A 27,310-nucleotide genomic window follows, 5' to 3' on the forward strand; every position below is an offset into this window, starting at 1 on the left:
TTGCATGTTGCGTCTTTAATATAAACAAGTAGAAAATCCAGGAATGGGCGTAAGCATAAATGGGAATTTATTGTGTGATAGAAGGCACTATTCAAGTCAATGGGGAAAAGGTGGACTGTTCAACAAACAGCACTGAAACAACTGATTATCATTTGTAAAAATACAAATTTAAAGGTGAATCTTTAACACTCTTCATTCATTAAATAATTTTTTGATGGATAGCATTTAACTATATTTTAAAAATTAAAGCATAAAAGAACTAGGGTAGTTTTTTACAAAACTAAACATACACTTACCACACAACCTAGCAATTGCACTCCTTGGTATTTACCTAAAAGAGTTGAAAACTTATGTGCACACAAACACCTACACACAATTGTTCATAGTAGCTTTATTCATAATTGCCAAAAGTCGGAAACAACCAAGATGTCTTTCAGGAGTTAATAAACGGGTTAATAAACTGTGGCACATCCAGACAATGACATATTTTTTTTAAATTTATTTATTCTTGAGAGAGAGAGAGAGCACGCACACATGAGTGGGGGGGGGGGAGAGAGAGAGAGAGAGAGAGAGAGAGAGAGAGAGAGAGAATCCCAAGCAGGCTTCATGCTGTCAGTGTGGAGCCCGACGCAGGGTTTGAACTCACAAACCATGGGATCAGGACCTGAGCTGAAACCAAAAGTCAGATGCTTAACCAGGTGAGTCACCCAGGCACCCCCAGACAATGGCATATTATTCAGCGTTAAAAAAAGAAATGAGCTATCAAACCATAAAGAGACACAGGAATCTTAAATGCATATTACTAAATGAAAGAAACCAGTTTGGAAAGGCTACATACTGTATGATTCCAACCATATGACTTTCTGAAAAAGGCAAAACTAAGGAGACAGTAAAAGGATCAGTGGTTTCCAGGCGTTAGCAGGAAAAGGAATAAATAGATGGAACATAGAGGATTTTTAGTACAATGAAACCATTCTCTACGACACTGTAATGGCAGATACGTAGCACCATACATTTGTCAAAACTCACAGAACACACAGCAAACCTTAATGTAAACTGTGGTCTTTGGATGATAATGAGTGTTAATTTAGGTTCATTGATTATAACAAATGTACCACCCTGGGGTGGATGCTAATCGTGGGGGAGGTCATACAGGGCAGAGGCGGGTGGGGGTATGCATCGGGGATATGGAAAAATCTCTTACTTTCTACTCACTTCTGCTGTGAATCTAAAACTGATCTAAAAAATAGCTTGTTAAACTAAAAAGCCAGGGTGATATTTAATAAAATCTTAGACTAGGGAAGGTCTTTCTAAGAATGACTTAAAATCTAGAAGCCGTAATGGAAAGGCAAATTTGACTACTTTTTAATGAAAATTAAAGACTGCTTTAAGGCTGTGATATCGGAGTCATAATAAATATATATTTGGTCTTTGTCCCTGGTGCTGGCCCAGAGCCCCTGAACTCCTGTAATTTCCTAAGTGAGAGGAGTGCTAGGAGCATCTTTTGTTTTAATATTTGGTCTTTGACCCTGGCTCCTGACACAGAGCTCCTATATCACTTGGAATTTTCTGGGAGCTCAGAGTGTCTTTTGTTTTGTGAGGTGACTCTTGGTGGGTTCCTGGACAGCTTCGGGATGGGGACTGGTCACCAGAAAGACCAAGCCATGATTAGAAGCCTGGAACTTTCAGTCCCACACCGCATCCCCCTGGAAGGGGAGAGAGACTGGAGATGGAATAAAGGATCAGTCACGCACATCTGATGAAGCCACCATAAAAGTCCCAAATGTTTGCGGTGCCAAGAGCTTTTGGGTTGGTGAATACCGGACATGCTGGGAGGGTGACACAGCCCAACTCCATGGGGACAGAAACTCTTGCACTAGGGAAACTTCTGGGCCTTGCCCTGTGTATTTCTACATCTGGCAATTCATCTGTACCCTTTATCACATCCTTTATTATATAATAAAGCAGCATCTGCGAGTAAATATTTCCATGGGTTCTTAAGCTGTTCTAGCGAGTGATCAAACCCGAGGAGGGGGGTCATGGGACCCTGGATTTACAGCAGGTCAGAAGTACAGGTGACAGCCCGAGATGTGCAGTTGGCATCTGAAATGGGAGGTGGGGGAAAGGAAGCTTTGGGGACTGGGCACTTAAGCCTGTGAAATCTGATGCCATCTTTAGGCAGACAGTGTCAGAATCGAGTTAAGTTGCAGCACACCCAGCTAGTGTTGTAGACAACAGCTGGGTGTGTGGAAAACCCACGTCTCTTGTGTCAGAAGTGAAGTGCGACGGCAGGTGTGTAAGGAAAAAAAGAGACAAAGAAAGAGCGGTATGTTTTCCCTTTGCAGAGGCAAAAAAAAAAAAAAAAAAAAAAAGCCATAAATAAAATTAAAAAATCACACGAGGGGCGCCTGGGTGGCTCAGTCAGTGAAGCGGCCGACTTCGGCTCAGGTCACGACCTCGCGGTCCGTGAGTTCGAGCCCCGCGTCGGGCTCTGGGCTGACAGCTCAGAGCCTGGAGCCTGTTTCAGATTCTGTGTCTCCGTCTCTCTGATCCTCCCCCGTTCATGCTCTGTCTCTCTCTGTCTCAAAAATAAAAAAACGTTAAAAAAAATAATAAAAATAAAAATAATAAAAAAAATATTAAAAAAAAATCACACGAAAACCTGGAAATGAATAAAGAGATAAAGAAGCAGACAATGAGCTAATTATTTAATAGCCAAATAGGTCTTAGAAACTGATAACAAAAAGATGAGAAACCAAACAGAAAAACGAGCAAAGGAGATGAATAGAGTTAATAATAAAAAAGAAACACAGGGACACCTGGGTGGCGCAGTCGGTTGAGTGTCTGACTCTTGGCTTCCGCTCAAGTCATGATCTCACGGTTTGTGAGTTCGAGCTCTGCATCGGGCTCTGTATTGACAGTGAGGAGCCTGCTTGGGATTCTCTCTCGCTCCCTCTCTGCCCCTCCCCCACTCACATGTTCTCTCTAAGTAAATAAATAAACTTAAAAAAAAGAAACACAAATCCCCAAGAAACATGTGAAAAGTTCTTCCACTCTTACCTGTAATTACAATGGAATAAATTAAAACAAATTTTCCCCACCTTTCAGACTGACAAAAAAGTGTACAAGTTTGATAATACTCAGTATTTGCAAAACTATGCTTTTGGTGGGCATAAATTGGTGCAACTTTTGGGAGGACAGTTTGGCAATACTTTTCAAAACTAAAGATACATATAATCTTTCAGCGAGTCCCCTTTTAGGACAGCATCATATAAAACGTGTACAAGAACCGCTGTTACAATATTGCTCTTAATAGACAAAAACATAAAAATATCCCTAAATGATTACCAACAGGGGATGGCCAAATAAGCGAAGATTCATTTATGCATCAAGAATATGCACAGCTAGGGGCGCCTGGGTGGCTCAGTCGGTGAAGCATCCGACTTCAGCTCAGGTCATGATCTCGCAGTTTGTGAGTTTAGGCCCCGCGTCGGGCTCTGTGCTGACAGCTCGGAGCCTGGAGCCTGCAGCCTGCTTCGGATTCTGTGTCTCCCTCTCCCTGCCCCTCCCCCACTCGCTCTCTGTGTCTCTCAAAAGATAAATACACATTAAACAATTTTAAAAATAAGAAAGAATACAGCACCGCTATCCACACGGATAGAGAAAGACATCCATGATCTACAGTTTAGCGAAAAAGATGTGGAAGAACACACACCAAAGGACTGCATTTATTACATGAATAAATTTGCATTTATTACATAAATAAAAAAAGATGTCCAAGATACATTGTTCAGTTCGAGGCATGCTGCAGAGCAGTATATACGGAATGAATCCTTAGATAAACGAAATGTCTTGACACAGAAAATTTCCCTCCCAAATTTCTAAGAACCTAGTTAGTAACGGATGCCTCCAAGGGAAGGAACTGAAGGTGTATAGAGAAGTAAGAAGAAACTTTGTTTTTCACTCTTTACCCTTTCGTATTGTTTCAACTTTTTCCAGCAAGTATCTTCCAACTTGAAAAGAATAAAAGTGCAGACGTGAAAATAAAAAAGGGCTTTTCAGCATAAAGCAATGATGCAGAAACGAAGTAAGGGGATGATGAATTAGCATGATTAGAATAGGTACAATTTCCATTTCCCTAACAGCTTTGATGAGTTCAAAGTTTTGCAAATATAATAAATGATATGCTAATAAGCCCAAGGATAAAAACTGTTTACTCTTCATTTAACAAAATAATAAACAGAAGCAGGAGGAAATAAACATTTATCTCCCGTCACTTCCAAACTCACAACTAGACTGAAGGCTTTGGTCAGCTTTAATTCTGCGGGAACCAATTCATAGCATCCCTATCTGTTACTATAGAAACAACTGTGACCAAAAAAAAAAAAAGAAAAAGAAAAAGAAAATCATAACCCTCATTGTTGAATCTCCTCAAACAGGAAAAGAGGAAGGTCTCTCGAGGTGGTGAAAGGCTACGTAATAACCTTATTAATTAGCAAATTCAATAATAAAGATTCTGGGCAGTCCCTAGAGAGAACACATACCCATGTCTAAGTGCTGTACGTTTAAAGGCTTTCCTGAGTTTTGAAAGTACCACAAGCAAGCTCTGCTCTGCTTTTGAATGCCCTGTTCTGTTAAGAATTTTATTTACTGCTTTTAGATCATCCTTTCATTTGTAGAAAGAGAATAAAGAGATTTCTATTTAAAGTTTTTACAAGATATTTTTAAGTCCCCTTCATCTGCCTAAGCAATCAACAGTATCATTTCTTTCTCATTCTGTATTAAGAACATGAGAATTTTAATGTACATGTAGTACATTTGGCAACAACAATTAGATTCACTGTTCAGCCTGGTGGGTTTTGTCTTCTGCCACAAAAGCAGATTTCTGGAGAGGATATATTGGGTCACATCAAATATTCCTGACAGTAATAAGAGAGATAGCTTGTCAGTAAAATGATGGAATAGTGTCATGATGTAGTAATGCTTTGAGAAAGAGAAATCTAACTTCAAACTTCTTTTGAGAGAAGGGCACCATTTTTTGCTAACTGATATAAGATGCTGAATGATGTAAATCAATTACAGCGGTTTCCTCTGAAGTCAGAAAAAAACAATAATAATGAGAATTTGGGGACTGATACAAAAAAGCTAGGTGGCACTTTATGTCTTTGTTAGGCTCCAAAGCATGTAAGATTATTCAAGTCTATTTTCTCCCTTAAAAGCCATCGGCAGTAAACAAAACTGACCGCGTATTTAAAAATAATTTTGCTCGGCGTGCCTGGGTGGCTCGGTCTGTTGGGCGTCAGACTCTTGATTTCGGCGCAGCTCGTGAATTCGAGCTCCACATCAGGCTCTGTGCTGACAGTGAGGGACCTGCTTGGGATTCTCTCTCCCCTCATCCCCCACCTCTCAAAATAAATAAACTTTAAAAAATAACAATAATAATAAAAATAATTTTGCTTAATGTCATATCTTTTAAAACGATCTACGTATTTTCTTTCAGTCCGCGGGCTGTGATGCAATTAGGGAAAAGTGAAATTTTAATTTTATGTACTTTTCGGGGCTGCTAGAAAATCAGGTAAATCCAATGCCTAACTGGGTTCAGGGAAAGGGCTGGGAACAGAAGGTCAATAAATAATTCCAGCCACTCTCATAGGAACTGTGGCAGGGAACGCTAAACAAAACAGAAGACCAAACAAGCCTCTTTCACAGGGGAGGAAGAGAAGGAAGTTAAAATTGAGTGTCTACCGTTCAGTCATTTCTTCATTAACAAAAATTTGGCAAGTGAAGGTTCAGTAATGAGTAAGACTAAAATGGCCGTTACTCTCAAGGAGCTTTCCTTCTAAAAAAAAAAAAAAAAAAAAGAGGTTAGAGTGGGAGAGAGCCAAAGCATAAGAGACTGTTAAAAACTGAGAACAAACTGAGGGTTGATGGGGGGTGGGAGGGAGGGCAGGGTGGGTGATGGGAATTGAGGAGGGCACCTTTTGGGATGAGCACTGGGTGTTGTATGGAAACCAATTTGACAGTAAATTTCATATATTAAAAAATAAAAAAAATAAAAAAAAAAAAAAAGGAGCTTTCCTTCTAGAAGGAGAAACACACATAAAACAGACAAACAAATGAGTGATGAGATCATTGTAAATAGTCTTCAGTGGAACAGGTTTCCAGTCAAGATGGTTCTGTAAATTCAAACTTTGGGGATACCCTCCCTCCCCAAACACACAGCAACGAAAGAGAAAAATACAAATGTGAAAATTAAAGACACAGGTCATGCTCAAAAATAAGATGAACATCTTCACGGATGAGAGCACAAGTAGAAACACACTGGTATCCAGAATATACAAAGAACTCTCCTAACTCAACGGTAATAAACCATCATCAGTCCAATTAGAAAATGAGCAAAAGATATGAAGATATCTGTCACCAAAGAGAAGTGACGATGATACAAACGAGCACACGAAAAGATGTTCAGCATCATTAGCCTTTTGGGAAACATCAACTAAAAACCATGATGAGATATCGCCACAAACCTATTAGAATAGCCAAAATAAAAATGGTGATGCCACAAGGTGGTGAGAAGGCAGAGAAACTGGGTCTCTTCTACACTGCTGGTGGGAATGTAAAATGGTACAGCCAGTCTAGGAAACAGGTCGACAGTTTCTTACCACATTTAGTAGGTACTTAATATACAACCTAGCAATCACACCCCTAGACATTTATCCCAGAGATACGAAAACTTCACAACTGAATGGATATCATGAGCATTATGCTAAGTAGAAAAAATAAAAACGATCTCAAAAGATTACATATGGTCTGAATTCATTTACATAGCATTCTAGAAATAATAAAACTATAAAGATAGAGAAAAGATTAGTGGTCGTCAGGGGAGGACGTGGTTGGGGTGTGGGGAATGAGATGGGGTGGATAGCATGAGGGATTTCTTTTGGTGATTACATGAATCTATACTTAGAATAAAATTGCATAGCACTCCCCCTACAGACACACACACACACACACACACACACACACACACACAAATGGAGGTTAAAAAATCAGCTAGTGAGGGGTGCCTGGGTGGCTCAGTCAGTTAAGCATCCGACTTCAGCTCAGGTCATGATCTCACGGTTCATGGGTTCGAGCCCCACATCTGGGCTCTGTGCTGACAGCTCAGAGCCTGGAGCCTGCTTCGGATTCTGTGTCTCCCTCTCTCTCGGACCCTCTCCCGCTCGTGCTCTGTCTCTGTCTCTCCCTCAAAAATAAATAAACATTAAAAAAAATTTTTTTAATTGAATAGTGAATTAAAAATTTGGAAACTGAATAAGGTCTGTAATCTAGTTAGCAGTAACATACCGACATCCACTTCCTCATTTTGATGTTGCACCGCGGTTATATAAGATGCCAACATTGGGAGAAGCCGGGTAAAGGGTACATGGGAGTCTGTACTATTTCTGCAACTTCCTGAAGTCTTTTAAAAAGTTATTTTAGATGAGTAGAGAGAGATGGACTGTACAATAAATTAAATACTGTTTATCCACAGGTATAAAGACAGTAAGACCCCCCTCTTACGGTATGTGGTAAAATTCTAGAGGACACAAGGATTTCATTTAGAAGAAAAGATAAGAGAGCTTTATTCTATTAGGATAAAGAAGAATTTCTTTAGGCAGATTTTTTTTAAAGCATGAGCTTTAACGGAAAACTTTCGTAATTTAACCTCATTCTTATTTAAAACGGGGTAAAACAAAAGACAGCAAAATTAAAAGACAAGTGTTCTCTTAGAACACAGGAAGCCAGAGAGGACAAGGAAACAAATTTTCCCTTCAGGCCTCCAGAAAGGGAGGCAGGCTGCAGATGACACCTTGATTTTAGCCCAGTGAGTCCTGTGTCCGACTTCTGACCTACAGAACTGCAAAATGACACATCTGTGCTGATTTAAGGCACTGAGTTTGTGGTCATTTGTTACAGCGGCAACAGGAAACTGCCACAGTGACTTACCTCTGTTGATTTCCAAACATTCATCTTGACTGGTGGTGTTTCCTGGGACAACACAGTCCCACTAGGCAATTGGATGTCTTGGCGCTGCTCTTGTTTCAATCCCGCCTTGGAGGCGTTTTCTGTCAACAACAGAAAGCTAAGATTTCAGTTTGGCAAAAAAAAAATCGTAATGTTTTTACATTAGCTCGCAATTTTTAAGTTAATTACTCCGGAAGATCCGTTTTGTCTGCAACATATACATCATCTGCCAATGGTCATTTTAATGTATCCCTGTATTATAGTCGACTCATTCAGGCAGATTTAAAAATACAACTTTGATTCTAGTCTCTTCTACCATCGACAATTTTATTTTACACTTCATTACTTGAAACAGCTTTTTAAAAATAAGGTACAATACAGCATAGAAAACAGACTTGGAACATTATTCTTAGCAAAGTAGGAATGACAACTAGAATCAGTCTAATTAAGATGTAAAAGAACCTTATTACTGCAGGGCGAATTTCATGTGGTCACATATATGATCTATAGGTTAGATGATGAGAAACTGCTTTCAAACAAAATTTAAAAAAAATTTTCAACATAAGAGAATATGCCGATGAAAATAAATGGATAGTTCTGCTTATACGTTTTTGCTGAATGGTTTTGTAGTTGCCATTTTCATGACCTGAGCTGAGGTTGGACACTTAACCGACGGAGCCACCCAGGCGCCCGCCCCTTTTTTGTAATTTTTTTAAACGCTTATTTTTGAGAGAGAGAGACAGAGACAGAGAGCGAGCGGGAGAGGGGCAGACAGAGAGGGAGACGAGACACAGGGAGACACAGAGAGGGAGACTCGGACTCCAGGCTTCGAGCTGTCGGCACAGAGCCCGACGAGAGGCTGGAACCCATGAACCGTGAGATCATGACCTGAGCCTAAGTTGAAGCGAAACTGTCTGAGCCACCCAGGCGCCCAGCTCCTTCCCTTTCCTAATCAATTTCCTCCCGCTTTACAAAGAAAGGCCTATCCTCTCGCCACCTTCCTGTGTCTCATCTTCCTTTATGCTGCAAACGCAAGAACCTCTAAACACCAAACAATAGTAGAAAAGACTAGTATAGGGAATCCTTTTTATTTATTTATGTATTTATTTCTTTATTTAAATCTTGTACGTCTTTTTTAATGTGTGCAAATATATGTGAAATTTACAGTGCTACATATAGAATCCGTGGGTCAAAGGATTACATTTCCAATTTAGATGCAATCTCCAAGTTGCCCTCCATCAACGCACACACTGTGTTATGGAACTTTCAGATTTGTAACAATATAATAAATGGGAAATGGTATTGTTCTGGTTAATGTGTATTTCTCTTACTATGAAGGAACAAAGCTGAGCATATTTTCATATGCTTAAAAGCTGCCTACATTTATTTTCCTGTAAACACTATCTTGAACTCTTTTGTCCATTTTTTTTACTGGATTGTTTTTGTCTTATCGATTTTTTTTAATTTTATTTTTTATTTTTCAAAATTTACATCCAAATTAGTTAGCATCTAGTGCAACGATTTCAGGAGTAGATTCCTTGGTGCCCCTTCCCCATTTAGCCCATCCCCCTCCCACAACCCCTCTCGTAACCCTCTGTTTGTTCTCCTTATTTATGAGTCTCTTCTGTTTTGTCCCCCTCCCTGTTTTTATTTTTGTTTCCCTTCCCTTATGGTCATCTGTTTTGTCTCTTAAAGTCCTCATATGAGTGAAGTCATATGATTTTTGTCTTTCTCTAATTTCCCTTAGCATAATACCCTCCAGTTCCATCCACGTAGTTGCAAATGGCAAGATTTCATTCTTTTTGATTGCTGAGTAATATTCCATTGTATCTATGTACCACATCTTCTTTATCCATTCATCCATCGATGGGCATTTGGGGTCTTTCCATACTTTGGCTATTGTTGATAGTGCTGCTATAGACATTGGGGTGCATGTATCCCTTCGAAACAGCACACCTGTATCCCTTGGATAAATGCCTAGTAGTGCAATTGCTGGGTGGTAGGGTAGTTCTATTTTTAGTTTTTTGAGGAACCTCCATACTGTTTTCCAGAGTGGCTGCGCCAGCTTGCATTCCCAGGGAATCCTCTTTTAATCAAGGCTGGAAAAACCCAAAGTAAAGCTCCACAATTTGTTCTGTTTACGCATGTTTCTTTTAATGGCAACGCATGGCATGAGTAACAGGGTATTTTCATCCATCCTGGGATGTTTGGTATTGAGACATACTATACAGTATGGGGGAGCTGTATTTAACAACTTCCATTTAATGTCCTGTGCTTTTCATCCCCAGCTATTGTCAGAGATGCATCATTCTGAGGAAGAGTCCCAGGAGAGGAAAGAAGGAAAGCATGGGGCCGGGGGCAGGAGGGAGGGCGGCGGGGCACCTCATTTCATCAACCCAACAAACCGACAAGGCTCCATGCCCTCGCCATCTCTCTTAGGAAAAGAATTCAGGAGTGTGGACACAACCAGAGTGCCTATTACATGTCTATTTAAACAAACAAAGTAAAATGTTTTCTAAAGAAAGTGTAAGGGGCACCTGGGTGGCTCAGTAAGTTAAGTGTCTGACTTCGGCTCAGGTCATGATCTTGAGGTTTGTGAGTTTGAGTCCTGCATCAGGTTCTGTGGCTGACAGCTCAGAGCCTGGAGCCTGCCTCAGATTCTGTGTCTCCCTCTCTCTCTGCCCCTCACCCACTCACGTTCTGTCTCTCAAAAATAAACATTAAAAAAATTAAAAAAAAAAAAAAGAAGAAAGTTTAAATCTGATTTGGCCAACTGTTTTGACTTACAAGAGTTGGCTTTGCCAGTGAGGTAAATATGGCCAATAGTTTCCAGAAATTCAATGAACCAAATCTGTAGTTCTCAACAGTTGCTGAAATATACTTAAAGCATATGAAACAATAAAATAATTGTTTCAAGGGGCACCTGGGTGGCTTAGTCGGTTAGGTGTCTGACTTCGGCTCGGGTCATGATCTCACAGTCTGTGAGTTCGAGCCCCATGTTGGGCTCTGTGCTGACAGCTCAGAGCCTGGAGCCTGCCTCAGATTCTGTGTCTCCCTCTCTCTTTGCCCTTCCACTGCTTGCACACGGTCTCTCTCTCTCAAAAATAAATAAACATTAAAAAAAATAATAAAAAATAAATGTTAAAAATTATTTTAAATAATTGTTTTAAAAATTATATTGACAGGTACATTAGAATTAATATTTTTCTTTTTCCACTTTCTGAGTGTATTGGGTTAAATTAAAGTGTAACTAGTATCAGGGTGCCTGGGTGGCTCAGTCGGTTGAGCGTCTGACTCTAGCTCAGGTCATGGTCTCACTGTCCATGAGTTCGGGCCCCACGTCAGGCTCTGTGCTGACAGCTCAGAGCCTGGAGCCTGTTTTGGATTCTGTGTCCCTCTCTCTCTGCCCCTCCCCCACTCATGCTCTGCCTCTCTCTCTCTCTGTCAAAAATAAATAAACATTAAAAAAAATTTTTAAGTGTGACTAGTATCATTAATAGTCATCTGATAACTTTTAGTAAAGGTTTTTCGATATTATTCTCAGAAACTGAGAAAGTAAATTACCCCTAATGACTGTTTAACAAATCTTTTTCTAAGTAGGTTGTTTCCAATTCTTCGCTTTCAACAACACTGAAGAAAGACCTAATCAAGTTAACAGTTGACAAGAGATGAAAAACATTTTTATAATAAATCAATATATAATTCTGGCACGTTGCTTGAAAGGAATTCATAGAACGGAGTGACAATGCTGTAGTAAAACACCTTCTGTTCCCACCTAAAATTTTATGGGAACAAGTGTTCCCAGCATTTCCACCTATAAAAATGTAAAAGGGAAACAGAATTTATGCTGAACCTTGCTTATTTCTAGCAATAAGTAATATTCACGTGTGTAAACAAAGAATTCCACGTATCTCATAGAAACACGTATTTCCATAAAACTCTATTCTTTATGCTTAGTAAGTATTTATAAAAATTTATAATACATTTATGTGGTTTGGGTTTTGATCAATTGTGTACTAAAAGTAATTGTAATGACAAGTCAATCTAGAAAGAATACTTTACCACTTCAAAGCCTCTGGCCATAGAAAATTTAGAAAAATAATTTCCATTTACATACATATTTAATGTAGAGAAGACTTTCAAGCATAACAACACTTTCTATTAGGATGGAGTCCTATGAGGGACGTGGAAGAGAAACATGACTTCAAGGAGTAAAGGGAATGATGCAAAACTTCCAACAGTTAAAGACCTCGTGGGTTCTTTCAAATGAACGACTGGAGGTATCGATCACAAGAGCATTTTAGATTCCTTTAGCTACACGTAAAAGCCTCAGGGGACGATTTCATTTTGCTCTCTTTGGTCTTTAATCTCAATATTTTGAATCCTGTCCTTTGCAGTTACTTAGTGTGCAATTTCACATGCCAACTTAACAGTGAACAAGGACGGATGTCACTTTTCAAAATCTTTCAGGGGCTATCCAAGAAAAATAGCTTGAAAACCAGTGGTGTAGGATGCGGTGATCCTTGCCTTCAGAAAGTTTACAGTCTGACTCGGGAGATAAGTCTGACATACAGACTTATGGGAAACAACCAGAGGAAAACAATACCATGCCAAGCTTTCTTAAATTAACTAACTTTAGGAATAGACATCCTACGGGGGGAAAAAAAATCTGTGTGCCCCAGAGTAGTCAGAACATGCCTCAAATAGGAAGTAAAATTTGAACAAGCCTTTGAAGGATGGCTGGGATCCTGGTGAATGTGAATGAGAAATGATCCTAAGCAGGAGGAACTATGCGGGCAAAAAGGAGCGAGTATGATACATGCCAAAGATACCGAAGAAAGAATAAGGACTTCGCAATTAATCGTTCTTTTAATTTTCTCGTCACTTCACATGAACATGAATAATTAAGATGAACTTATTTGGGACTTGGAGATTTTATAATTAATACTGGCAAACAGTACTGGTTTGAGGCTTAGATCATCTATGTACTTTCATGTGATTCATCAGAAGCCACCTTTTTTTTTTTCAATTTTTTTTTAACGTTTATTAATTTTTGAGACAGGGAGAGACAGCAAGAACGGCAGAGGGTCAGAGAGAGAGGGAGACACAGAATCTGAAACAGGCTCCAGGCTCTGAGCTGTCAGCACAGAGCCCGACGCGGGGCTCGAACTCACGGACCACGAGATCATGACCTGAGCCGAAGTCGGATGCTTAACCGACTGAGCCACCCAGGCGCCCCAGAAGCCACCTTTCTTACCACTCTTTGAGTATTGAGCAATAAAATTATCCTGGAAGTGATGCGGACTTAGGTTTAGACATCACAGAGGTAGACTGATAACAGTTGCAGGAAGTCAGTTTTGAAGTAAAATATGAGGAAAACTGAATAACAGCAAGAACTGTGAAAGAAAAAAAAAACACCTTGACTATCTGGAGATGCATTTCAGGCTAGAATAGTTAAAATATTACAAACTTATATGAAATAATCTTCTAGGGGCAAGAAGAAATGTAGTTGGAATAGAGCGAGTCTCGGGAAATTCATTTAGAAATTGTTTTAGCATCAGCGCAACACTTCAGCTGGAAGTGACGCGTGCTTAACTGAATTAGGTGACCGCACAACACTTATTTCTGGGTTTTCACAAGCAAAGGGAGAGGGAGGACACGTTTAGTCCCGGAGCGGCGATGAAATCCCTTTGATCTCATACGCTCTGTCTCAACTGAGACTGTGAAGTCACAAGCCGGGAGGACTTGTGTGTGTGTGATTGTGAAACCCCAAAGGAGGAAGGGAAGGCACGGAAGCCGTGATGCTATCGGCTCTTTGGAAGATGAGAGGTTAGATACCAGGGCTGGAGGTGCCGTGAGGAAACCATCGAGAGAGAGGCGGTAGATTTCATGAGCCTGTACCGCTCAGATAATACCGCAGAGCAGAACCGGCAGACCCCGTGGTACTTCTTAGATGAGATACCGAACTGACATCCAAGCCATCGGACATTCACCAGGCAACGGCACATTCTGGAACTGGAAGGCTCCACAAATTGAGTAAATTCCCCAATTGTTCCACTTATTATTTAGCATCTAATAAACGTCGCTGCTACGGATTGACAGTGTCCTTTCAATCAGTGTAGGTAATTTAAGTAAATTAAGTCATTTACTCAACACAATTAGCTTTTAAAAAAACAAAAAAAAACCCAAAAAACAAAACAGAACAAACGCACCCATCAAAGAAAATGCGCGGTGGGCTAATGAACTGGTAAGCCATGGAAGTCTCATGGTGATTATGTATCTAACTTTTGCAGAATCATGAGTTTGGAACCTTACCAACTTCCCTGTCTTGGAGCATGACTGCACTTAAGCATCTGCAAGTGATTGATACTTGTCTTAATTCTTTCAAGTTCCATGTTATAGTCATTTCAAACGTACACAAAAATCACGGCAAGAAGAGTACGAAGAACTCCCATACTCTCTTCGGCCAGGTTAACCAACTGTTAACATTTTGCGCCGTTTGCTGTATAATTCTCTTTCTTCATGCACAGACACAAATTATGATACTCCTATGTTTTAAACCTTGAGGAAAAGCCATGGTCGCCAGTTGGGTTCCCCCAGGAAACCGATCCCAAGGCTCAAATGTGTAAGAGGGAGATTCATTAGGGAGTGCTCTCTGCAATGGGACCCACGAGGAGCCTGGAAGGTAGGACGGGGCCAGGGGAGAAACTGGTCTGTAATGGGGTTGCGGCAGAGGCCTTGACCAATCCTGCCAGGCGCTGTGGCGCTGGGATGGCTCTTCACAGGTTTCCTGCCTCGAAGCAAGGGAGCAGCCTGCCCGCGTCCAACAGGTCTTGAGTCAACAGCCTCTCTTCGCTGAGCTGAGACCCTTCAGCCACCAATCTTCCCAGCAGCTGAGGGCATGAGTGCCTTGATCTTGAAGAGGGGATCTGGGGGTGCCACACAACATCCACTATAGACACCACCTGTCTGTTCCTGTTTGCTTCTGAGACGTGCCTGCCGAGAGACGGGGGGCAGCCCGTGAGCACTGTAAATCTCTTTTGAAAGGTGAATTCTGAGATGAGTGGAGAAAAGGCTTTTATTTTTTTTTTCAATGAAAACAGAAAAAGACACAGAATAAGAAAGCAGAGATGTTTAAGCAGATTTTAAAAATGCAATTTTAAATAGGCAGACAAGAAAAGGGGAGAAAGGACAAACTTTTGTTGCAGGAGACCTTAAAAAGGGAGCTAAGGCCATTTTACTTCAGCGTTTTGCTAACAATAGCACACAAAATTTGAGACACTGCCGGTAGTTCTTACTTAAGAATAATGGGGAACAGGAAAATGCTCCAACCGTGTTCACTGTTCAGCTACAAAGACGAGCAGACAGTCACTGCGCGAGCAGGATTAAGTATTCAGTGGCCGACTCCCAGGTTAAGAGAGTACACTGAAACGGCAACACAGTTTCCATCGCCCAAAACTGAATAAGAGGTTTTTAAAAAGTTGCAACTAGGGGGCCCTGGGTGGCTCAGTCAGTTAAGCGTCTGACTTCAGCTCACGTCATGATCTTGTGGTCCATGGGTTCGAGCCCCACATGGGGCTCTGTGCTGACAGCTCAGAGTCTGGAGCCTGCTTCAGATTCTGTGTCTCCCTCCCTCTCTGCCCCTCCCCTGCTTGCTCTCTGTCTGTCTCTCAAAAATGAACAAACATTAGACAAAGTTTTTTTTTAAGTCAAAACTAATTAAAAAATTTTACAACAGCAATCTAACATGGAAACAGATATAACCGAAAGTAGTTTTTAAAAGGAAAATAACTGCTGACGAAGGTGATAGGGATGAGTTGCAAAGATTCGGAGATTTCTCATCACTATCCTCATGTCCGGAAAAAGGGGAACTGAGGAGACAATCCTCTTTTCCCCTCCTTATGACTGAGAAGAGGTGGAAATGGGTAAAGAAAAAAAAAAAAAAGGTGTAACCGAGTGAGTAAATAAAGACACTGACGCTTTAAACGGAAGTGAAAACTACCATTTCACGCTGGACTGGGCGGATGATCGGAAGCTCAGGGCGGCTCTTGCCCCCACGGCACCGGGACATATTTCCCAACTAGACAGAACGAGCAGGGTCCTGTGCAAAAGGCTCAGAAGACAGAGCAGAGCCCAGATACGCTAAACAAGATCGCGTGTGGCCTGTTGAAGGCCCCCCTTCCTCGCTGCTGCAGAAAAAAGGGATAAAATAAGAAACAGCACACAAACTGCAACTTGGTGGCGAAAACAAACCGGTCTCAGTCATGGTGGGAAGCATCGAGAAATCGCTAAGTGTATCTGAGCAAATAACTGCCAGAGTATATGTGCTGGACCTGTATCGCCTCGTTTACTCCTTACGACAATTCTACACCAGACACTCTGTCGGCCCCATTTTACAGAAGGTGAAACTGCAGCACAAAGGCTGAATGAAACAGCATGTCCGAGGGCACACAGGCCACACAATCTGAGGCAGGGTTCAAATCCAGTCGGTCAGGTGCCAGGACCTAAGTGCTTCACCATTACTCTACACTGCCTTCAAACCAGACTGCCTCGGGGCGCCTGCGTGGCTCAGTCGGTTGAGTCCGACTTTGGCTCAGGTCATGATCTCGTGGTTTGTGAGTTTGAGCCCCGCGTCGGGCTCTGTGCCGGCGGCTCAGAGCCTGGAGACTGCCTCGGATTCTGTGTCTCCCTCTCTCTCTGCCCCTCCCCTGCTCATGCTCTGTCTCTGTCTCTCTCAAAAATAAACGTTGAAAAAAAATTTTAAAAACAAAAACCAGACTGCCTAGAGAGAGCTGCCTAAGCAGCAGCAAGATGTGAAGAAAGGACCTGGGAACTGAGGACACACATTCCAGGAGGAAAATAAGAGAAGAGGAGAAAGAAGGGAGGGGGAAGCAATAAAGAGAGAGAGAGGAAGATGGCATGCCAAAAATAGATTCCAAATGCACAAGAAAATATACTTCAAGGAACAGAAGGACATTCCTCACAATATGGCATTAGATGGTTTTTCAAGTTATTGTAATTGTGCATTTTCACATATTTTATTTTAGAATTGTTGCTACTGTATCACAATACAAGGTTGAGAATTTGGAAGAACGTCTCTTGGCCGTACGTGTTTCCTCCCTCTTTTTTTTAGGAAATGCTTTCCATATCTGCCCCCCCCCCACCCCCCAGTTTTCAGTGAGGCTGTCCTTTTCGCATGGATTTGTAGAAGTTCCTTATATATTCTGGATAATCCCTTGTCACTTACATATGTTAGAAATGTTTCTCCTAGTGTGGGACTGTCTTCACTTTCTATATGGTGTTTTTTGATGGTGAGATAATTCTTAAATTTAATAAGCCTTGTTAGTTTTCTGTTGCTGCCAAAAATTACAACAAACCTACTGGCTTAAGACACAACAGCCATTCATTATGTAGATCAGCAGGCCAGGCCTGGCAGGCTTGACTGGGTTCTCTGCCTTGGGTCTCACAAGGCCAAAATCAAGGCGCCAATGAAGCTGGACTCCTATCTGGAGACTGTGAGGAACAATCCACTTCCAAGAGCATTCAGGTTGTTGGCAGAACTCCGATTCCTTGTGGTTGTACGACCGACGTCCCCCTTTCCTTGCTGGCTGGCCACCGGGGATCAATCGGTCTCCGCTTCTAGAAGCCACTTGCGTTCCTTATCGCTCCGTTTTCTAGCCAGTAAGGGTGCGTCAAATCCTTCTCCCATTTGGAATCTGGGACTTCCTCTTCTGCCTTCAGCTGGAGAAAACTCTGCTTTCAAATGATTGGTGCGATTGGATTACGCCCATGTGGATACTCCCTTTGTGACGTACAATGTAACATAATCATGGAAGTGATACCTCTTCTCATTCACAGGTCATACCCCCCCTCAAAGGGGAGGAGATTCCATAGAGGCAAAGGTCCTTGGGGCTTATTCTCAGTCTTCTGCCTACCGCAAGAGTCAAACGGACAAATGCTTTTTCGATAGCTTGTACTTTTTTGGTAACGTTTAAGAAATCCTTCCATATCCAATGTAAAAAAGATATTCTCCTTTCCTTTTTTTTTTTTTTTTTTTAATATGTTTATGTACTTATTTTGAGAGAGAGAAACAGAGCACACGAGCAGGGGAGGGGCAGAGAGAGAGGGAGGGAGAGAGAATCCCAAGCAGGCTCTGCACTGACAGCAGATGTGGGACTCGAACTCCCGAACTGTGAGATCGTGACCCAAGCCAAAGTCAAAAGCCGGACGCTTAACCGACTGAACCACCCAGGCGCCCCCTCCTTTATTTTCTTCTAAACATTTTGAAGTCCTTCCTTTTCCCCCCCTCCTTTAAGTCCTTAATTCCTCTAGAATTTGTTTTTGTGCACGGTAAGAGGTAGAAACCTAATTTCACTTTTTCGATATAGGTAAATAATTGCCCCACCATTATTTATGAAGTCGTTCACCCTCTCCCCACCAATGTGAAACACCACCTCTGTCATACGTGAAGATAACCTAGTTGTACAAGTCTCTGTGCTGGGTCCTACAGTTGTCCCGCTGGCCCACGCACCTATCCCCGCACCCATACCACGCTGTCGTGATTACGATTGCTTTAGTCTCGTTATCCAGAAAGGCAAGCCCCCCATCTTATTCTTCTTCACGAATGTTTTGGATATTCTTGATAGCTTTTTTCTGATACTCCAGATAACTCTGGGAATCAGCCCATTACATTCAATTTTTAAAATCCTTTTTGGATTTTGATTACAATTGCACTGAATCAGTGGTTCTCGACGGAGGGCAATTTTCGTCCTCAGGAAACATCTGACAATGTCTGCAGATATTTTTGGTTTTCACAACAGGGAGAGATGTGTGCTAGTAGCATCTGGTGGGTAGAGGCCAGGGGTAAATGCTAAGCATGCTACTACCCAGCACAGGACAGCCCCCACAACAAAGAATTATCTGGATTAAAATGCCAGCATCGCCAAGCTTGAGGAAAACCTCCACTGAACCTATGCAATTTGGAGACCACTGATATTCACATTTTTGAGTTTTTCAATAAACAAACATGAATATCTTTCCATGTGTATAGGTCATCTTTCACATATTTCAGTTAAGTGTTATAATTTTCAGTGTATAGATCTTGTACGTCTTTGTAAAAGATTTATCCTTAAGTAAATAATGATTTTTTGCTATTATAAATGGTATTTAAAAAAATGTGTTTACTGTTTGGTGCCAATACATAAGAAAATATAACTTGATTTATATATTTTGATATACTAGCCATCCATCTTGCTAAAACTCTCATTATTTCTTTTTTTAAGTTATTTATTTATTTATTTATTTATTTATTTATTTAGAGAGCATGCATACATGTGGATGTGAGTAGGGGAAGGGCAGAGAGAGAGGGGGAAAGAATCTCAAGCAGGCTGTCACCACAGAGCCTGGTGTGGGACTTGAACCCATTAACGGCAAGATCATGACCTGACCCCAAATCAAGAAATGGATGCTTTTAACTAACTGAGCCACCAGGTGCCCCTCTCATTATTCCTAATATGTCTATAGATCCTTCAAGTTTTCTATATCTCACGTATATTTTTATTCCATTTCAATACTTATGCTTTTAATTTGTCTTACTTATTTTATTGTGACGGTTGGGGCAGTACAAAGCTGAACAGAAGCAAAGAGAATGGGAACATTTTTTTTCTATCTGATTTTAAAAGGAATACTTCCACGTTTAAATACATGAAAAATTTTGATGTACATTTTTAAAAATCAAACTTAATTGCATTTTTGCTAGAAAAAGTGGTTTGTGTAATACAGATTCCTTGAAATGTTAAGACTGGCTTTAGAACATAATCAATTATAAAATCCATATTTAAAAAAACGTTTCATATATTTATTTATTTTTGGAGAGAGAGTGTGTGCTCGAGTGGGGGGAGGAGCAAAGGGAGAGGGAGAGAGAATCTTAGGCAGGCTCCACACCCAGCGCTGAGACCGCTGGTGGGGCTCGATCTAACAAGCATGAGATCATGACCTGAGCTGAAATCAAGAGTCAGACACTTAACCGACTCAGCCACCCAGGAGTCCCTTTAAAAGTGTTTTATTGGGGCGCCTGGGTGGCTCAGTCGGTTAACCGTCCGACTTCGGCTCAGGTCATGATCTCACAGTCCGTGAGTTCGAGCCCCACGTCGGGCTCTGTGCTGACAGCTCAGAGCCTGGAGCCTGCTTTGGATTCTGTGTCTCCCTCTCTCTCTCTGACCCTCCCCAACTCATGCTCTGTCTCTCTCTGTCTCAACAATAAATAAAGGTTAAAAAAAAATTTTTTTTAATAAATAAATAAATAATAAAAGTGTTTTATTTACCTGGCCTATCAATAATTGAGAGAGATTTTGAAATCATCTGCTATAATGATATATGTTTCAATTTCTTCCTGTAGTTCTACCATTTTTTGCTCTATATACTTTGAAGTTATTTTATTGGGTGTGTACCGACATTTAGAAATGTTATGTCTTCCTGGGGACTTAAGCCTTTTATCGTTGTCCTTAATAACGCTTTAGGCTTTAAATTCTATTTTGTCAGATACTAATATAGCTATACCAGCTTTATAAAATTAGTATAGGCCTGATTCATCTTTTCCTACCCATTTGCATTTATTTATTTACTTACTTACTTAATTTCTTTTTTATTTTTTAGACAGAGAGGGAGCAAGCCAGGAAGAGGGACAGAGGGAAAGAGAGAATTCCCAAGCAGGCTCTAATGCAGGACTTGATCCCACAACCCCGGAATCATGACCTGCATTGAAATCAAGAGTCAGAAGCTCAACCAACTGAGTCGCCCATTTGCTTTTAACCATTATGTGGACTTTTGTGTGAAGCGTATATCCGGACTTCTTTTGTCCCAATTTGATAATCTCTGCCTTTTAACAGATGAGCTTAATCCATTTATATTTATCATGATTATTAATACATCTGGACTTATTTCTATCATTTTACCTTTGTTATTTCCATCAACCCCACTTTATCTATGCTTCTTGCCCCTTATAAAATTTTATTTTTTTTTTCTCATTCTATTTTTGTCCCTACTTTGGGATGTATGCATTCTACTTCTCTCCTTTTGGTGTTAATCCTTTCAAGTTTATCATGCACATTTACCTTTAAAAGTTGAGAGTCAAATAATATCCTTACCGTTCTCTCACAAAAAATGCAAGATCTGAGAACAGTTAATTCTATAGATTCACTTCCAACTTACATACCATGGCTACCCACTATTCTAGTTGTTTTTATTTTTTTTTTAATTTTTTAAATGTTTATTATTTTTGAGAGAGAGAGAAAGGCAGAGCGTGAGTGGGGGAGGGGCAGAGAGAGAGGGAGACACAGAATCCGAGGCAGGCCCCAGACACTTAACCGACTGAGCCACCCAGGCGCCCTTAGTTGTCTGTTTTTAAAACTCAAAAGCTAGACATTACTATTTTACACAGCAAGTGTTCATTTTATTTCATATACATACTTATTATTTGTTAATCACTCCCTCTTGCATTTCCAACCATTCTTCTGGAATAATTTTCCTTTTTTTTAAAATTTGTTTTTAAAGGTTTTATTTATTTTTAAGAGACAGAGAGAGAGAGACAGAGTGCGAATGGAGGAGGGGGCAGAGAGAGATGGAGACACAGCATCCAAAGCAGGCTCCAGGCTCTGAGCCGTCAGCACAGAGCCCGACGCGGGGCTCAAACTCGCGAACCGTGAGATCATGACCTGAGCTGAAGTCGGACGCTTCACCGACTGAGCCACCCAGGTGCCCCTGGAATAATTTTCCTTCTTTTTGAAGTATATACTTTCACAAAGGTCCCGTGGTGGTAAGCTCCAGGTTTTTTATTTACCTGTAAGTGACTATTTCACCTTTATCTTTGAATGACAGTTTTGCTGGGTACATAATTATAGGCTGTTATTTTCTCTCAGCACTTTGAAAATGCTGTATCACTGTCATCTCGCCTCTGCTGTAGCTGAAGAGGAGAGGTGACTGGCGTGGTAACTGTCATTTCCCTGCAGATGTGTCCTCTATGTCTTAACGCTGTTTCAGTGTTTTCCTTTGGACATAGTTTCCAGTTCACTAAATTAAAATTTTGATTTCAGTGGTTTTTGTCATTTTTGTAAGTTTCAATGTTTCAAATTCCTACATTCATTCCTAATAATCTTTTTTTTTTTTTTGAAGTAAAATAGTTCTAATTTTTAGAGTTTGGTTTGGCCCAAGGAGCCAGGCTATTGCAGATACAACTGACATTTGAATAATTAGATTAATTTAGAGAAGGATAAATCCAGTTTTGACACTTGTGCTTGTGTGTATGTCTTTTTTTTTTTTTTTTTTAAGACTTCATTTTTCAGGGCAGTTTTAGGTTTACAACAAAATTGAGAGGGAAATACAGAGATTTTCCATATGCCTTTCCCCTACACGTGCACAGTCTCCCCAAAACAACAGCATGATTGTATTCTTTCCTTATCTAAATACTTAAATACACAGCTATTCTACATCGTGTATCTGACCTTTCTACTACCTACAATATTTGGGGGACTAAATAGGCTACTCTTTTCTTTCCTGGATTGGTGACACAGATTGTGAGCTCACTGTCTGATCTTAATTGGTGGGAATCCTGTGGGACTAACTCATGAAATGAGCTTTATTCTTCCAAAGAAAATTGCCTTGAATCACTTCAGTGCCCTCTCGAGGGTCTATCCTTCACAATGCTCAAGTGAGGCCCAAGACCGTTTTTTAAAAAAACCATTGACAAGTGCCCTTAAACACCTCTACCCCTGCAGACACCTCCAGTGTCCTACAGGCACCAGCTCCAAGTCACTCTGACCCCAGCTCACATGTCCTGCTCTTATTTTGTTTATTTAAGTAATTAATTAATTTAAATTTTTGGAAGGCAAGGTCTTTGGAGACTTCCCATACCTCTAGTGAGGCCAGAAATGTCTCGGTGGTTTGTCATTTAGGGTCTTTGGTTATTGTGCAATAAACGGGTTTCTAGGAGCCCCTGGCAAGTCTAACCGCCAGGAGTAGGCCTAAAATATTTTTCAGCAAGAACAATTGCATCTAGTACAATTCCACTTTTATAAAAATAATTTCGGGGCGCCTGGGCGGCTCAGTCGGTTGAGCGTCCGACTTCGGCTCAGGTCACGATCTCACGGTCCGTGAGTTCGAGCCCCGCGTCGGGCTCTGGGCTGATGGCTCAGAGCCTGGAGCCTGTTTCAGATTCTGTGTCTCCCTCTCTCTCTCTGACCCTCCCCCGTTCATGCTCTGTCTCTCTCTGTCTCAAAAATAAATAAACGTTAAAAAAAATTTTTTAAATAAAAAAATTTTAAAAAAATTTCTCTCTAGTTATCCATTTTCTAAATGTGTATACGCACAGAAAAATGCCTAGAATTTATGTTCATCTGATACGAGTTATATGTTTTTTTTAAAACAGACTGAAAGTCCTCACTCGATATAACCCCGAAGACAGCAGAAATACATTCACTTTGCTTCCCAGGCCTAGAACAGTGTCTGGCACACAGCAAACACTCAACACATGCTTGTGATATAAAAAAAAAAAAAAATTAACTGTAGCAAAACTTCATTTTGCTAGGAGGGAGGGGATTGGAAGTGATTGATTCTTCAGTACTTTCGAGTTTGTATTGTTTTTACAAGAATAGAGTGATTTTTCTGAAACAAAAACAAAAGAAGAAAAGTAACCAGACTGGAAGTAAATATTCTAAGATGTTAGTGGTGGTTGGTTTAGGGTGACAGAGATATAAGTTGCTGTTATTTTCTTTTTTGTACATTTGTTTAAGTTACAAAAAAAAATCGCTGTTTGACATTCATCAATGCAGATGATTTAGTAGGAACTCCCATTTGTACCATAAGCCCTGCCGTCTAGACTGTATGTGACAAGGCAACCGAGCGCGACTCCAGGTCAACTCCGTTAGTACAAAGTTCACTGCAGGAAGCAACACTAACACTGGTGTTTTTGCTTAGAAAAGCATGGCAAGTATTTTGAAGTTTTGCTTTCGGTCCAACAGGAAACATAAATGATTTTTCGGGCAATATTTCCATGATGTAGAGGGCTATTACATTTAACATAAGTAATCCTTCTCTGATACAAGTTCCATCGCAAAGGATAATACCACTAAAGAGCTCTTTATGGAGGATCGATCGGATGACCAACACAGGGAATGCTTTGCTGGTCTGGTTGTAAGCAACACCTCTGGCGACAGCTTTTTAAATTATCACCTCTAAGGAAAGGACATAACCCTGGGGCTTACAGTTCAGAGAAGCTGAGTTATAACGGTGCATATACAGTTTTCAGTCTTGCTATCAGGCAACAATTATCGTTCAGTTCGTCTCTTCCTCCAAACAACAAAATCACCTAAACAAAGACTATCCAAGCTATCTACCACAATTAAAACTTGGGGGAAACATCTAGGAAGAGAAGAAAAAGGAGTAGAAGTAGTAATGTGTGTTTAACACCTTCTCCAAAGTACCTTTTCTCCCTTGCTAATTTACCGCAAAGAAGCTCGGCACAGCTGTTTTGGCTCTAGATCCTAAAGCCTGGGAATCAGATTTCTAGCAATGCATTCAATTTCACATTTCAATGGAACTAAATAATTTGGAGACATCTTTAAATACATCCTGATGGAAATTTCCCTGTGTGATACCATCACTTGCCTCTCTAGCTTAAATGTTAGTCGTTTTCAATTTCTCTCTTTCTTCTCCAATACATCACCTACTTACCCCATTTCCTCTTTCTATTCTATTTTGAAACATTACCTTTCCTTCATTTCAATAACCCGAGAGCAGGATGCTGGATTAAAACAACTGTCTCTTACAGAGCTTCCCTTCAATTCGTATCGCCTTCATTTCTACACAAAGCAATAAGAATTATCTGCCACAAACAGCTGTTTTCAGTAATAAGAAAGCTAAGTTCTGTGACTAAGCTAAACATCCCTTCTGTTCTTCAAGGCCTACAATGGTTCCTAGTCGCATCAAATCGAAATTTCCAAATACTGCTCATTACGTCTTTTACGAACGGTGCTGAGTATTCTCGGTGATCTGTCCGCATTTTTCTACATATTCAAATTTATGGTCTCGATTCCATTTAGTCTGACAACTATGTATTAACATGATTAATTCGTTTCTTGTTTGTATTCTTTGCCACTACAGTAGGGACTATTTACTCTTCCCTGTATTTATTCTTTCCTTCTTCCTTAACCACAGCTTCTCTATCTTTCATTGGAGCACATAGCTGTCCCGTATAAAGACTACATTTTTCAGCCTCTCTTGCACCTAGCAGTGTTCCGTTTGACTAAATGCTAAACAACATGTAAGCCAAAAAGGTTATGAGCAACTTCAAGAAGTGTCCTTAAAGGGAAGGAGTATTCATATTTTCCATCTCTCCTCCTTCCTACTGGCTAGAATGCAGATGTGATGGCTGGTGCTCCAACAGCTATCTTGGATCAGGAAGTGGAAGTTCCATGCTGAGTTTGATGGAGCAGTGAGACAGAAAGAGCCCTGGGTCCCCGACATCATGAAGAGCCATATCAGTCCTAGAATATCTAGTTGTTGGTTCTTTTTAGAAGAAAGGAAAAAAAATCCTTTTATGTTCAAGCCATTAACATTTTTGTGGCCTCTTCGACTATCACTTATGGGAATACCTAATTCTGAGAGATCCACCTATCTCCAAGTCTTCATTTGCTACGTCTTCTGTCCCACTAAAAATGCCCCTCCAATTTATTTTCCTACCTCCCTCCCCCACCCACACACACCAAATTGTCAGTTTCCTTTCCTCCTTTAAAATACAGCTTCAGATTCAAATGCCTACATGGAAATGGCTAGTATTGCTAAGCTTATTTAATCCAATTACTATTTTTGAACACAAACACACACATCTACATATCCCGTATGTATATGTGTATACATGCATAGTGATGGATAAATGAAATTTTTAGATAATTTAACAGATTTTTAATAAATTTACCACATTTTTACATCCAAACATTCACTACTCACTTGAAATAGTACTCTCACTACAAATTCATTTCAATGATTCCATCATCACTAAAACTCTTTTTGAACATTTTTTTTTAAAACAGACTGAAAGTCCTCACTCGATATAACCCCCAAGACAGCAGAAATACATTCACTTTGCTTCCCAGGCCTAGAACAGTGTCTGGCACACAGTAAATACTCAACACATGCTTGTGATATAAAAAAAAAAAAAAAAATTAACTGTAGCAAAACTTCATTTAAAGGTAGATAGACTATTTAAAAGTAGTCAAAAGGCATTCTGAACTCAGTTTAGTGAATAAGATGGGTCAGAAAGCTATAAAATATCATTTGGGGTTAGGAAAAAAAGCAGTGACGATAATGCAATAATACTTGATTTCCTTGGATGAATCATAAAAATGGCTCAGAGTTCAGCTACTTCTGTAGCAGTTGAAAGACTCACTTCCTAAGCTTCAGTCAAGTATGCCAAACTTATTCCAGTTTCAGAACTGTTTGCACCTGCTGTTCCCTTTGCCTGGAACCCCCCAGATACACGTGGATTGTTTCCTTCTTCATTTGAGTCTCTGTTTATATATTCACCTCCTCCAAAAGGCCTTCCCTTACTCGTTGACCTAAAGAAAGTCATCTTTATCGCTCTCTGTCCCCTGACACTGCCTTCCTTTTCTTTACAGGACTTGTCACGAATGTAATATTTTATATCTATTTCGTTTATATGTGGTTAGTATCTGTCTCTGTCACCAAAATATTTGCTCCATGATGAAAGGGACTATGTTTTATTCACTGCTATAGCTCCAAATTTCCACTTGATAGTCAAATTTCAAATTTCAAATGTTCAAATTATTTGAAGTAAGTTTATAATGAAAGAGAAAGGGGGGGGTTCCTGGGTGGCTCAGTACTTTCAACATCTGACTCTTGGTTTCGGCTCAGGTCATGATCTCACGGTTCATGGGATCGAGCCCCACATTGGTCTCTGTGCTGACAGCATGGAGCCTGCTTAGAATTCTCTCTTTCCCCCTCTCTCTCTGCTCCTACCCTGATCACACACTTGCGCTCTCGCTCTCTCTCTCTCTCTCTCAAAATAAATAAATAAACTTAAAAAAAAAAAAAGAGAAAGGAAGTGAGAAAAGCAATGGAGGCAGGAAGACCAAGAAAGGTTACAGAAATAGCAAAAGGGGTGAAGACTCTGGGTGAGTTATAATTGGCTGTTTTATTCTGTTACTCCTTTGTCGTATTAGTTTGAGTTGAAGGCTTCCATGAGAAAATTGCAGAATGGGTCTCTATCTCTCCAAGAGGTTTATTTCAAAGG

The 27,310-nt window shown here is 40.4% G+C and overlaps 1 protein-coding gene across 5 annotated transcripts in view; it reads right to left on the reverse strand.

The window, feature by feature from the left end:
* Positions 1 to 27,310, reverse strand: part of ENTHD1 (ENTH domain containing 1) — a 104,414-nt gene that overhangs the window by 50,782 nt on the left and 26,322 nt on the right. For all 5 annotated transcript variants that reach the window (XM_060656274.2, XM_060656273.3, XM_060656271.2 and 2 more), the window contains one exon: positions 7,990 to 8,108. In XM_060656274.2, the coding sequence (XP_060512257.1) occupies positions 7,990 to 8,108 (119 nt within the window). The remainder of the gene's footprint in view (positions 1 to 7,989; positions 8,109 to 27,310) is intronic.

This window comes from Panthera onca, chromosome B4 (genome assembly GCF_046562875.1).
Source record: "Panthera onca isolate mPanOnc1 chromosome B4, mPanOnc1 haplotype 2, whole genome shotgun sequence".
In the NCBI taxonomy this organism is placed as follows: domain Eukaryota; kingdom Metazoa; phylum Chordata; class Mammalia; order Carnivora; family Felidae; genus Panthera; species Panthera onca.